The following is a 13,774-nucleotide window of genomic DNA, read 5'->3' as shown; positions in this document are numbered from 1 at the left end:
AAGAACAAAACTGAGAAAAAACCTTGGCGTTCAGAAAACATGAAATTTTCATTAACTTATTTTTGAGATTGTTTCTGTACTCAATAAAGCAGCTCAGGTTAAATGACATGATTGTGTGTGTGTGTGTGTGTGTGTGTGTGTGTTTTAAAAGCTTGGAATTACGCTCCTGGTGGTCTTGGGCAGTTTGGCCCAGCTACTTGCAGGAGACAGGTTTCTGTATCTCCCACATGTGACCTTGAAGGACCTAACAGAAGTACAATCGTTTGCTTGATATTGAATGCACAAGACTAGGGACAGGGTGTAGACTGAAACTTCAAAAAGTGTGTCTACAGAGGCTGGGGTTTGCCAAATTCTTAGCCTTCCTCACAAAGCGGCTAATAGCTTTAAAAAATCGGATGAACCTCGACTTGCCTTAACCTATGATTTGCAATGGGTCTGCATGAGGCAGGGCTGCCTTTATGGTGAAATGCTCTGCATCTGCCTGATGTGGGAGCACACTTTTAACAGGGAAGAGGGTTTGAGTTCTTAAAAAACAACTTACGTGTGTGAAAAACCTGTTTAGTTTGAATTATTCCCACGGGCTGTATGTCTTAAACACTCTGATCAATTACCTATTTGGCTTGTGTGGACACCACTCTCCGGAGGCAGGGCGGGCTCCATGATGCACAGGCTGGGGAGTTCCAACCATTACCTATTTCATCTTGTAACGGGGGAGTGGTCCGCGCAGACTTGCCGTTGTACGCAGGCAGAGCTCAGGAAAAGCTGCCTGGAAGGGTAGCCTTGGCACACCTGGGGTTGATTTCTGCACAGGTTCCCTGGGTTTTCGAGTTCTGAGGCTCTGTGGCTGCAGGGTGAGAGCTCACGCCGCCAGCCCGCAGCCCCATTTGCAGGCCTTGGGTTGGGCTCTGCCTATAAAAGACAACTGTTGATCTGCTCTAAAGCCAGAGATGCATGTTGGGGGCTGCATTTTATTTTAATCAATCAATTAAATCCTCACCCAAGGAGTGAGGATATTTTTTACCACTGATTTTTAGAGCGAGTGGAAGGGAGGGGAGAGGTGGGAAAGAGAGAGAGGAGAGAAACATCAATGTGAGAAAGACCCATCGATTAGTTGGCCCCTGCACGTACCCCAAAGTAGAATGAACCTGCAACCCAGGTACGTACCCATGACTGGGAATCCAACCCGGGACCCTCCGGTGAGCAGGCCGACACTGACCACTGAGCCATGCTGGCCAGGGTGGGGGGCTGGAGGGCTACATTTTATGTGAACATTCTGAGGCTATTGGACTTCATTGAAGTCACTTATTTAGAAATCAAAGATACGGTGAAGAAAGGAAAGGCAGGGCTAACTGCTGAGCACTGACTAGGTTGTAAATCTCCCGGGAACTCTTGGTGGCCTCTTCATTAGGGAAACCGCTTTTGAATGACCCTGGCGGCGCGCCCCAAGCATGGATTTGGGCAGAGAGAAGCGATCTGGACTGGTTCCGCGTTACAGCATTTGGTCATGTGGAAAGAATGATCTTCAGGAAAAATCACACCCTCGGCAAAGGATTTTTACAGAGGCGGGGCCGGCGCGAGCCAATTCTGACAGCGTCCCAGCAGCGAGGCAGCTTGGCCGGCTTAGTCATCATCGACTTGTTTCTCTTCTTCCTCCCACATCCACTTGTGTAACTGTCTTTTGGGGAGGGGTAAAGCCGTATTAAAAAACACAACAGCACTTTGAAAAAGAAGGGGGAGAATCCTAGCCGGTTTGGCTCAGTGGATAGAGCGTCAGCCTGCGAACTGAAGGGTCCCAGGTTTGATTCCAGTCAAGGGCACATGCCTGGGTTTCAGGCTCGATCCCCAGTAGGGGGCGTGCAGGAGGCAGCCGATCAATGATTCTCTCTCATTATTGATGTTTTTATCCCTCTCTCCCTCTCCCTCTGAAATCAACCTATGTCTCTATCTCTATCTATATCTATATCTATATCTATATCTCTATCTCTGTATCTAAAAAGAGGGGGGAGAAATGGTGGATGATGGGGCAGATATTCACTCCAATCTGCCCCATCAGAACTGGGTGGTCCCTCCACCCTGAGATGCTGGGAAATAAGGGATTAGGGAGGCCGCCGAGATAAAATTGGCTCAAAGTGCAGTCCACACTCAGCACTTTGTAAATACCAGCTTACGGATTAATCGTCGAAGGCACTCTGTGGTCACCAGGACACCCTTGAGGGAGTGAGAAGACGCACAGAGGTCAAGATTTAGGGACAGTCCAAGTCCGCATCTGGAGCAATTGGAGGGGAGATGACAGGGAATGGGTCACAGCCTGGTGGGTCTCAGAGGCTCTCTCAGTTCCTGCCGAGTTTGGAAGCCGTGGGAAGGGTGCCCCGGGGGAGGAGCTATGTCAGGCTCGCGCTGAGGGACCCGCTGAGCGGGGCGGGAGGGAAAGGGCGCGCTGGGGACAGCTGCAGTGGCCCCATTGGCAGGTCATTAGAAACCGGGCATCTATCTATAGAGCTCTCCTCTTGGAAGGGAAGAATCTACCTGAAAACCGAGATTCCCCTTTCAAATTAGTTGCATATGCTCAGCTGGGCAGGCTGGGAAAAAGCTGAGTGTTTTCTGCTTCTGTTAAACCCCAGGCAGTTCACTGTCCAAGGTTAACAGCCTGGGTTTTAGCCTGTTTTAAACTCTTAAAGGGTCCGTGTGTGTGTGTGTGTGTGTGTATGTGTGTGTGTGTGTGTGTGTGGCTTAAAACCCAGCAGTGCTGCACCTGAGGTGCCCTGGGGACCCCTTCCAGAAGTGGCAATGATATGCGCAGCCGATTATGGTTGTTATATTACACGTGAAAGCACTGCACGTCCACATCCAGGCAATCAAGCCATATTTATTCAGTGTGTTGGGCACGGGCGCTGGTCCTGGAATTCTGGTCATGGGCAGGAGTGGGGGAGGAGCAGGACCTGGCAGTTGGAAGAGTGAGATTTGTTGGACCCCGTGCTGGGGAGCTGGGCGAGGCTACGGCCTGTGGCTGGGACTGGGACTCAGCACGTATTACACCCGCAATGAAGCTGCTCATAAAATACCTGACACTGCCCTGGCCGGGTGGCTCAGTTGGATAGAGTGTCAGTCCTGTATACTGATAGGTTGTGGGTTCAATTCCCGGTCAGGACACATACCTAGGTTGTGGGTTTGACCCTTGGTTGGGGGCATATATGGAAGGCAACCAATTGATGTTCCCTTTCACATCGTTGTTTCTCTCTCTCTCCTCCTTCCCCTCTCTCTAAAATCAATAAGCATATCTTCAGTGAGGATTAAAAAGAAAATCTGATACCACCCCACTGAGCCCAACACAACTTCCTGGGGGAGGGAGCTGTCCCTTTGGTTCACGTTGGCTCCTCTGTGCCCATCATGGGGCCTGGCCTGGCAGAAATCACTGATGAATGAATGCAAGATGGTCTGCTCTGTCTAGGGGCTGGGGTCACCCTGGGTGCTTTCTCAGTGTCCCCTCCAGAGCATCGGTGGCTCATGTTTAGGTCTCAAGGTCACTGCCAAGAAAGAGAAGCTGCTAAAGTGACACCTCTATGCACCCACATGACTCACCACAAAAGATAACAGGAGCTCTGAAAAAACAAGCCTCTCAAGTGTCCGTCCCCTACTCCTCTGAGGACAGCGTCAGCGGCGTCAGATTGAGGCCGGCGACTGCTGGTCCGTGGGCATCAGGGTGGCCCGGAGGTCATCTGGAGCTCTCTGCTCAGCAGACAGGGTGGAAGGAATAAGTGGAAGGTGCAGATAAACACCGCATGTGGCCGCTGCAGGGGCACCTGAGAATTTGGGAAACCGACAGGGAAATCATAAAATTGGCACCATGCAGAGATGGGCGGAGTCAGATGAGAGGGAGGGAGCCCCGAGCCTAGGCCAGGGACACCTGTCCTGAGCTCTTAACTAAGGAAAGCAGGTGACTCTCGGAAGGGGGCTAGTGAACCAGGTTGCCTAGAGCAGCAGTTGCCAACCTTTCGGACCTCACGGACCACCACTGGCCTAGAGGAAGGATGTGTGTGGTGAAGACTCAGCTCTTTCACGCTGGGTCCAGCGGAAGCAGGTGTTCAAACTCACCGGCCAAACTCCCAATTGCCCAGGCATAGGTGTGGTGAAAGGCAATGTGGGGTCGTGGTTTGGAATGTGAAAATCCCAGTGGGTGACCTTTCATTGTTTATAGAACGGCAATAATTACCTCCTCCTGGAACACTTGAGAGGATTAAATGAAAACATTTATGTAAAATCTCAAAATGCTCTCAGTGGTGGAGATGCTGATAACCTGCCTCCCAGGTAGCCATGCAGCAGGCTCTAGCCGGGCAGACATTAATAATCTAGTCTGGGTGACAGTTTAATACAGGGCCGGTATGTCTGGCCCACTGCCTATGTTTATAAATAAAGTTTTATTGGAACACAGCCATGCTCATTTGTTTGGGTATCATGTTGCGATGGCAGAGTTGAGCAGTGATGACAGAGACTCCCTGGTCCTCAAAGCGAAATGGCCCTTTACAGGAAAAGGGCTTTAAATGCCTGGCCCTTTACAGGAAAGGTTTCTGACCCCATCCTCCTGGAGTAGTAGATAACCTGCTGGGTCCTGCACTTCACTGAAGAAAGAGAGATAGTGGAGCAGTTAAGGGTACGAAGCCTGGGTTCTGACGCTTTTGGTCTTGGGCTGGTTACTTCCTACTCATCGTTTTCATAGGTAGAACAGGAGTCATACCCATAGTGAGTGCAGCCCAAGTCTGGACTGTACTTAGCACAGTGTCTGAGGGCTTGCCAAGGGCACTGTAAAAGGTTTGCTATTGCCCAACTGGCGTGGCTCAGTGGTTGAGCGGCGACCTATGAACCAGAAGATCACGGTTCGATTCCCAGTCAGGGCACGTGCCTGGGTTGTGGGCTCCATCCCCAGTGGGGGGCATGCAGGAGGCAGCTAATCAATGTTTCTCTCTCATCATTGATGTTTCTATCTCTCCCTTCCTCTCTGAATATAATATCTATAATAATAAAAGCATAATATGCTAATTAGACCAGATAGCCGAACAACCTTCCGGATGTCATTCCAGACATCCTTCTGAATGAAGCTGCAGTGGTGGGGGCCGAGGCAGAGGCGGTTAGGGGAGATCAGGCAGGCAGAGGCGGTTAGGGGCTATTAGGCAGGCAGGCAGAGTGGTTAGGGGCGATCAGGCAGGCAGGCAGAGGCAGTTAGGGACTATCAGGCAGGCAGGCAGAGGCAGTTAGGGGCTATGAGGCAGGCAGGTGAGTGGTTAGGGGCAATCAGGCAGGCAGGCAGAGAGGTTAGGGGTGATCAGGGAGGCAGGTGAGTGGTTAGGGACAATGAGGCAGGCAGGCAAGTGGTTGGGGTGATGAGGCAGTTAGGCAGAGTGGTTAGGGGCCATCAGGCAGGCAGGCAGGCAAGCAGTTAGGAGTCAGCGATCCTGGATTGTGAGAGGGATGTCTGAAACAGGCAGTCAGACATCCTCCGAGGGGTCCCGGATTGCATGAGGGTACAGGTGGGCTGAGAGGCCTCCCCTCCATGCAAAAATTTCATGCACCGGGCCTCTAGTAAAAATATATTTAAAAAGAAAAAAAAAGGTTTGCTATTATTAGCTCCTGAACTTCAACTGTTGGAAGGCAGAGAGAAACCTCCAGAAAAGGGTCACTGCTGCATGCAGCTCTCGCTACAGAATACCCAGCAGTGGTCCCGTAGAAAGCAGAAAAGCAGGATATGAACGCCAAAGGCGGGCTCTCCCTGCAACATACCCAGTAAACGAATGATCCCCTTTTCAGGAGAGCAGCAGATCCGAACAGGAAAAGAAAGGGGAGCAAAGGTCAAGGCCCGGAGGTCTAGCATAGTACCCATGAGTACCTGGTGCATAGTAGGTCCCCAGTATTGGTTGCCTGAATGAATGAAGGCTGGTGGTTTAACCACAAAAACGATTTATCAGTCAAAGAGCACCTCTGGCTCCTGCGATGAGAAGACCACAGTCAGAAGATAAAGCGTTCTGCCTCCAATATCTTAGGGTCTTAGGATGAAAGCAATGTGCTGAAGCCGAGAGGGAACTCAAAGCAAGGAGGCTGCTGAGACCTCCCGCTGTAGGACAGGACAGGGTGATGGATTCCTGGGGAACAGGTAGGCCAAGAAAAAAACGCCTAAAAACAAAAGCAGGCACATAAGGTCATGAATTGGCCCAAAATAACTTGGGACACTGAGCAGACGGATGCAAGCGGCACATCTTGATGGAAAAGAGGCCAAGCTGATAAGCCGAAATAGTTTCCCCTCCCCGGTGACCTGACTCCTGCTTCGGAGGCCTCGGCACGGAACAGAGGAACCCATTAGCATGGGCAGGTTTGGGTTTCCTCTCAGCGTTAGGGCGCTGCTTTCATTCCTGAGACCCCCCAAAACTTGGAAACCACGCCGCGTACCAGGAGCGCACGTTGGAATGCGATCTGGAAGCTGTTTTTCCTGCAGACACTTCAGGACTGGTTTCCACAGCAGCAGGCTGCGCGGCTCTGCCAAGTCTCTGGAGAAGGGCACCTTATCTGCAAAGTCACGAATCCAGGAATCCAAATGGGCTGCCATTGGCGAGGGTGGAAGCTGTTTGTCTTAGCTTCTTGGGGGATCAGCAGATTGGAAGGGTTTAGGGACTGCGGGTCCCTTGCTGGACCGAGATACAACCCCCCGGGAAAGGTTTCTGGTAGCTTCCCAGCGGGGGCTGTGGAGCAGAGTGTCTCAGTAAAGGTCATTTTGGTAGCAACTAACAGAAACTCAAACCAGCTGAAGCAAAAAGGGAAGGAAAGCCAGTTCCTGATGGTCCTGACTCCTCAGATTTGCTTGCCCTTTGATTCTCTAACTTTCCTCCTTTCCTTCCTTTTTTTCCTTTAAAATGTTGTGTTTTCTTTTAAAAAAAGATTTTAATTGATTTTTTTTGAGAGAGAGAGAGAGAGAGAGAGAGAGATCAATGTGAGAGCAAAACACCTATCAGCTCCCTCCTGCACACCTCCTACCAGGGATCCAGCCTGAAACCTGAGCATGTGACCTGAACAGGAATTGAACCATTAACCTTTTGGTGCATGGGAGGACACCCAACCAACTGTGCCACACCGGCCAGGGATCCTCATTGCCTTTCAATAAACTCCCTTTCTGCTTAAGTTAGCCACAGGAGGTTTCTGTTGTTTGCAATCAAAGAATTTTGTGTGATACAAAGGGTCCTAGTGGAACCCCAGGGCAGGCATTGGAACTGGCTTTCTGAGGAAGAAAGATTAGGAACCAGAAAGTTACCAGGAATCAAGGCAACTTTCTCCATTGGTATCAGTTGGACTGCAGTCAGTTTCAAATGACAGAACACGGGACGTGGGTAGATTGTGAAAATCCGGAGCCCCTCCCAAACGGACTCCGGCCATGTGACTTGCTTGTCTGATGGGATATGAGCAAACACAAGGCAGGTAAGTGTTTATGCTTTGGGGCTTGATCTCTCCTGCTGCTCCTGGGAACCTGTGCCCACCACACACGAAAGAGCCTGGTGTAGCCCGGCCGGCGTGGCTCAGTGGTTGAGCGTCGACCTATGAACCAGGAGGTCATGGGTTTGATTCCCGGTCAGGGCACATGCCCAGGTTGCATGCAGTGAGGGGCATGCAGGAGGCAACTGATCAATAATTCTCTCTCATCATTGATGTTTCTCTCTCTCCTTCTCCCTTCCTCTCTGAAATCAGTAAAAATATAATTAAAAAAGAAAGAAAGAAAGAAAGAAAGAAAGAAAGAAAGAAAGAGCCTGGTCTAGCCAGCTGCATCATGGGAGACCACCCTAAGCAGAGGTAGACTGTCCCAGATGTAACCTCTCTAGACGGTGGTTTCTCATTCTCGCTACTGCTAATTTTGGGTCAAATTTGTCCTTGTTGTGGGGAACACTGTGCACTGTAGGATGTTCAGCACCTCCTCCCCAATTGTAAGAACAAAAATTGTGTCCAGAAATTGCCAGATGTCTGCTGGGGGGCCAAATCACCCCAGATTGAAGTGATTTAACCACTGACGTAACCCAACTTGCCTGCCAGTGACAAGGCATGTAAATGAGGCCCTCCTAAACTAGTCCCAGCCAAGCCAGCTCAGCCCAGGACAAGTGCCCACCTTGGCTCATGGAATCATGTGAGATAATGGTTTTATTTTCACTCACTACGTTTTGAATAGTTTGTCCACAAGTACACCCGACTACAGTGGCTTAAACAGGAAGAAATTTATTGTCTTCCACAACAGGAAGTACAGAGGTAGGCAGTGCAGGCATGGTGCAGAGCACAGGGATGCGGCCCCGGGCCCTTCTCATCTTTCCATTCCGTTGTCCTTGGAGGCTGGCTTTAGCCTCTTGCTTGCTGCCTCGTGATCCCCAAATGGCTGCTCCAGCTCCAAGTCTGAGCTCCAGGAGACAAAAAGGAGACAAGGCAAAGGGGAAAAGGGCAAAAAGCTTTCTCCTAGCAAAGGTGTGCCTTTTATTGCCAAAGAGAAATCCTCCCCAGGAGCCTTCACTTACATGTCATTGGTTAGAAGTGAACAACATGGCCAACTCTAGCTGCAAGGGAGGCTGGGAAATCAAGGGGACTAGCCTTCAGCTTATGCAGCAGAGGGAGTCGATAACTAAGGGACTGGTAGTATCTGCTACATTGTCTCTCTGGGGTCTTGGTTTCTTGTCTCTATGATTACATATCTACCCCAGCCTTCTCTCTCTGAAAGCTGGCTTTGTTCCTCCAAACACAAGGTAGGAAATGGCCATCCCAGCCCTGGAACTGCATCAGACTGTCAGCTCCAGGACCACTAATGACTTGTGTGACATCCCAGAATCCACTTCCAAACACTAAAAACAGAGGTGCTGATTGGCCCAGCTTGAATTAGAAGAGAAACCTGATTGGTCTGGCTTGGCCAACCAGCTGTGGCCAAGAGAGCAGCATTAGGCAGGGCAAGCCTTTTTTGGGGGCAGGGCGGGGTGCAAATTCTCAGGAAAAGGGGTGTGTGGCTGGGGAGACACCTAACAAGCTACCTAGTTGTTTTTTTTTTGGGGGGGGTAGGGGAAGGGAGAAAAGAAATTGCCATCATGAGTTGTAATGTTCATAGGATAAAAATGAACACATCCTTGGAAAGACCTAAAATATATGGAGCCATATAGGCATTACATTTAACTTAGGCAAATTCAAATATTCAACCAACAAGCATTTTTTTTCCTAATACAATTTGGGTCCCAAACATGAGCCAGATGCTTGAACTACTGCCTACCCAAGTGGTCTCTTCAGATGCTGGAGAAAAACTTGCTGACTTGGACTTCTGGGATATGGTCAAGTTCCAGAAATTTCAAGAGTATTGTTAAGATCAGGTAATGCCTACCTTTCTCACTGACTTTAGAACCTAACCCTGGGTTAGGTGGACCTTCGGTGGAATATCACGCCAAGAAAATCTACTATTTCTCTCTAGTCTTAATCAGTATAAAGAATGCATTTGGTTTTGAAACATCAAATTATTTTTATTATGGCTTTTGAAAAATAAAAAAATAAATGATATTCATAACTTCTGGCCCTTCCTCCCATTTTGTTTGGCGGTTCTGGCGGTATGAGGATGGCCGGCTGGAGAGGGGGCAGAACGTGAGAGAAGCAGAAAGCAGAGCAAGCAAAATGGGGGTCTCTCCACACACCATGAAAAAGGGGTGCTGTCCACTATGCCAGTAGGTGCTCTTTGGTGACTGGGTACTTGGTCTGTCCTGAATTACGGGGCCACCTTGGTGTAGCAGAATGGGTACTATGAGATGGAACCAGAAACCCGGATTCCAGACCCAACTCTTAAATTTACTAGCTGTGTGATTTTAGACAGGCCACTTAACCTCTCTGGGCCTCAGCTTCATCAGCTGTCAAATGCAAAACATAACACTACAGTATTTACCTCCCTGGGCTTGGGGGAGGGTTAGATGAGAAGCGTTTTGAAAACTGCAGAGTGCCGTATCAATGTTAGTCACTATTATGGCAGCGACAAAACTGACTGGCATTCTAAACTTATTATAATAAACTCACCACAGCCCTGAGGTTACCATTCTAGCCTGTGGCCCTGGTATCGGTCTTGGGTTTTCTTAACTGTGAGTTTCTTGGAGCTCCTTGATGGTGTGACTTTTGGGTGCGTCACGACTCAAATGTGGAACCATATAATTGTATCTACTAGACCCATATGTCTGGGTTTCAAACTTATATTCCTCACATGCCTATGTATGTATACATTATTAAGTATTTTTAATAAAGAACGCCTCACCTCACACACTCCAAAATACAGCATTGTGCAGAAAAAAAGTAGAAAAACAAAAAGAAACAAAAAGAAAGAAAAAAAAACCAGAACAAAATGTAGCGTTGTGCAAAATACCAGTCTCAGAAGCCACACACGAGGGGAACACGCTTTACCGTCCTACCAAAGCATCTTAGTGTTTTGACACAGAAGAGCCACACCGACTCACAGAGGATCGTGCAAGGCCGGCCGATGGCATTTCTAGCTCCTTCCGCCAGGCTTGGAGACCTGCAGACTCTGGCTGGATTTGCTCTTCAGCGTCTCTCTTTCTTGGTCTGTCTTTGGGGCGGCTTTTCTGGCTCCAGCCTTCAACCAGCAAGAGAAATAAATGCGCTAAATCTATAAGTGCAGAGAGATCCCCAAATGTTCCATTCAAATATGTTTTGTTTTTTTACTCAAAATAAATCTTTCCTTAAAAAAACACAAAACCCCCCAGTATATTTACACATAGATGTGAGCAAAGGAAATTAAAATGACCCGCTATTATCGCACCGCCCAAGGTGAGCATCCGGAAGGCTTTGTGAAAGTGTCCGCCCTTCCAGGTATACAGGTGACAGTCTCCCTTTTAACTTTCATGTTTCTCAAACTAGGAGCTTCTTAGCATGAACACATTCACTGTGATGGAGTATCTTTCTCTGAAAAGCTTTCACCGAACTGCGTGTGTCTTCTGTCTCTGATGTCATAGGAGGGACAACGCAGGATATTGGAGGGTCTGTTTACCCTTCTCTGAGCGCTGCCTGACTCCCGGGAGCCATGGTGTGGGCCTGGCCCTGGTCAGAGTTGATCGGACACTTGGCACAGGCTGGGCCTTTAAGGTGACCACTCCCAGGATTTGGGGTTAATGGGCTCTGAGAGGTTACTCGCTCTCTGGACTGGGCCTTTGAACTGGGGGACCTAGAGGTTATCCCTTCCTATCACATGATTGGAGATAGATCAATAGAGACACGGAAAGACGATGCAGAGCAGAGATGTGTGTGTGTGTGTGTGTGTGTGTGTGTGTGTGTGTGTAAGAGACACGAGGCCAGACTCCCTTTCAGCTCTTCGTTTTTTTAACATTTTAAAAAATTGATTTCAGACTGGAAGGGAGAGGGAGAGAGAGTCAGAAACATCAATGATGAAAGAGAATCATTGACTGGCTGCCTCCTGCACGCCACCCACTGGGGATGGAGCCTGCAACCTGGGCATGTGCCCATGACTGGAATCGAACCCCGGACCCTTCAGTCCGCAGGCTGATTCCCTATCCACTGAGCCAAACCAGCTAGGGCTCAGCTCTTCCATGTATCCTCATAAAAGCCCCTTCCCTCTGCCTGCATAGGTTTGTATTCATTGCAGCCCAAGATTCTCTCTCTGTGTTCCGCACCCCCTGTAGGTAGATTGCAACCTGCAAGCTTTACAACTGGTTTCAAATTCCAGCCCTACTTCCTGCAGCTTTGACTCTGCAGTGAGGACACAATAGCCCCGGGGGAAGAGGGCTGTGGGTGGTTGAATTTCAGCTTTGCCACTTAGGACGTGACCCTCGGTTTCCTCATCTGTCAAACAGGGACCAGAATACCCACCCTGTCTTCCGCGGCCGCCACCGAGAGGGGTTCTGGGGAGCTCTCAATGGAAGGGGCCGTTGGACCACCCCTTGAGCTCTTTCCTCTTTCCGACAGGTGTGAGCAGCCCTCCCGAGGCCTGTGCAGGGGCTGGCAGAGCCTGGGTGTGCTGGGCGACCGCGTTCAACATCATCGCAGAGTGAGAAGCGCTAAGGTCTCTGCACCAGCCCACAAAGGGTACCTTGTCTGAGTGCCGGGAAAATGAGGACACACAGCAAATGCTGAGAACTTTCCTCTGGAAACCACCTTCCTTTACATCCTCTTTTATTTGATTTTCAATAGAAGTGCTGGCTGGGGGTGGTTCCCCAACGCCGGTGCCCTGACCCGGCGAGGGGCTGGCTGTCGGAATTAGAGCCAGGGACTTTGTTAAAAGTCAAGCGTTGCCCTAACCGGTTTGGCTCAGTGGCTAGAGCGTCGGCCTGCAGACTCAAGGGTCCCAGGTTCGATTCCGGTCAAGGGCATGTGCCTTGGTTGCGGGCACATCCCCAGTAGGGGGGTGTGCAGGAGGCAGCTGATCGATGTTTCTCTCTCCTCGATGTTTCTAACTCTCTATCCCTCTCCCTTCCTCTCTGTAAAAAAAAAAAAAAAAAAATCAAGCGTCCGCAGTCCAGGGTCCCCTGCCCCGAGGTCTGCCAGGAGTTTGGGGGTTTGGTCCACTTTTCTGAGTGACAAGAGGGGAGAGGGGGACGGGCAGCAGAAGGCAGCCAGGATGGGCGCCTGGGAAGAGGAAGAGATGGGGAATGAGAAATCCGAAAATGCAGATGAGGGCAGGAAGGGCAGGGGAAACGAGGCAGGGTCTTCCCTGGACCCGGGACCGCAGGGGACCGCCGGGCATTCAGCCGGGATGTCTGGAAGCACGTGGCTCACCCTTGGAATGAAAAGGTGTGGACAGAAGCCGGTCGTTGAAATAGCGACACCCAGGGGGACATGTTTTTCATCACGTTAGATGTTTGTCCTCGTCGCTCCCACACCCACGAAACGCTGACATTACAGATAGCACTGTCTGTACTCCTGTGCTTTATACATTCTCTAAAAGGAATTTTGCCCTCTCGGGGGCGATGCTGCCCCCACTGAGAATTCGTGATTGAAACCCAGCACCTGGACAGTACCTGCCCCACCCCAGGCTCTGGGTGAACTGTTGAATGAGTGGGGGCCGGGGAGTGTCCTTTTGTTTACTTTTCCATCCCCACTGCCTGGCACAGCATGTGGCCTAGACTGGGTATTCAATACACGTTCGTTAGGGAGACGAGTGTCCTCATTAGCATATAACTGGCAAGTGATTATAAAAGACTGTCAGCTGCGATGAATATCAAATCAAACCCATGAATGGCGTTTTGGAGGACAGAACAACCCCCCTGTCCCCAGGACCTCAGAGAGGAAGGAGCTGCCAGTTCCGAAGTTCGCTAGAGGCGGAGACTCTTTGTGAGTGGGCAGGACTGGAAGATGGAATCCTACACGTCCCTTCTCAGGGTGCTCACGATGGCTCCATGCCCACACGCACTCAGGGCACACTGTGGAGAAAGGACGCCCCAAGCCACACTTCGCAAGGAACCTGGAGGAAACCTTTCTGTGCCGAGAAGGTTCTAGACACGGAGCCTCCACGTGTAGGCCGGAGGGCCGGGGAGCTCAGTCTGCTCTCAGCTGAAGCACCACCATCCCTCGCATCACCTGCTCACACCCATCGCATCGCCTGCTCACACCCACCGCATCGCCTACTCACACCCACCGCATCGCCTGCTCACACCCACCGCATCGCTACTCACACCCACCGCATCGCTACTCACACCCACCGCATCGCCTACTCACACCCACCGCATCGCCTGCTCACACCCACCGCATCGCCTACTCACACCTACGGCATCGT

At 50.3% G+C, this 13,774-nt stretch overlaps 1 protein-coding gene across 8 annotated transcripts in view; it reads right to left on the bottom strand.

Moving 5' to 3' along the window:
- Positions 1-8,225: 8,225 nt before the first annotated feature.
- FHAD1 (forkhead associated phosphopeptide binding domain 1) overlaps positions 8,226-13,774 on the bottom strand; it is a 103,553-nt gene continuing 98,004 nt past the window's right edge. For 7 of the 8 annotated variants that reach the window (XM_028155570.2, XM_054721216.1, XM_054721218.1 and 4 more), the window contains 2 exons: positions 10,485-10,621; positions 8,226-8,412 (listed from right to left, as the gene is read on the bottom strand). In XM_028155570.2, coding sequence (XP_028011371.2) covers positions 10,517-10,621 — 105 coding nt within the window. In that variant the 3' untranslated portion in view covers positions 8,226-8,412; positions 10,485-10,516. Of the gene's footprint in view, positions 8,418-10,484; positions 10,622-13,774 lie in introns of all 8 variants that reach the window. The other variant, XM_054721214.1, reaches the window with a different exon arrangement.

This window comes from Eptesicus fuscus, chromosome 9 (genome assembly GCF_027574615.1).
Source record: "Eptesicus fuscus isolate TK198812 chromosome 9, DD_ASM_mEF_20220401, whole genome shotgun sequence".
NCBI lineage: Eukaryota > Metazoa > Chordata > Mammalia > Chiroptera > Vespertilionidae > Eptesicus > Eptesicus fuscus.
The sequence above is the reverse complement of the archived record's forward strand: the minus strand, read 5'-3'. Positions and strand labels throughout refer to the sequence as shown.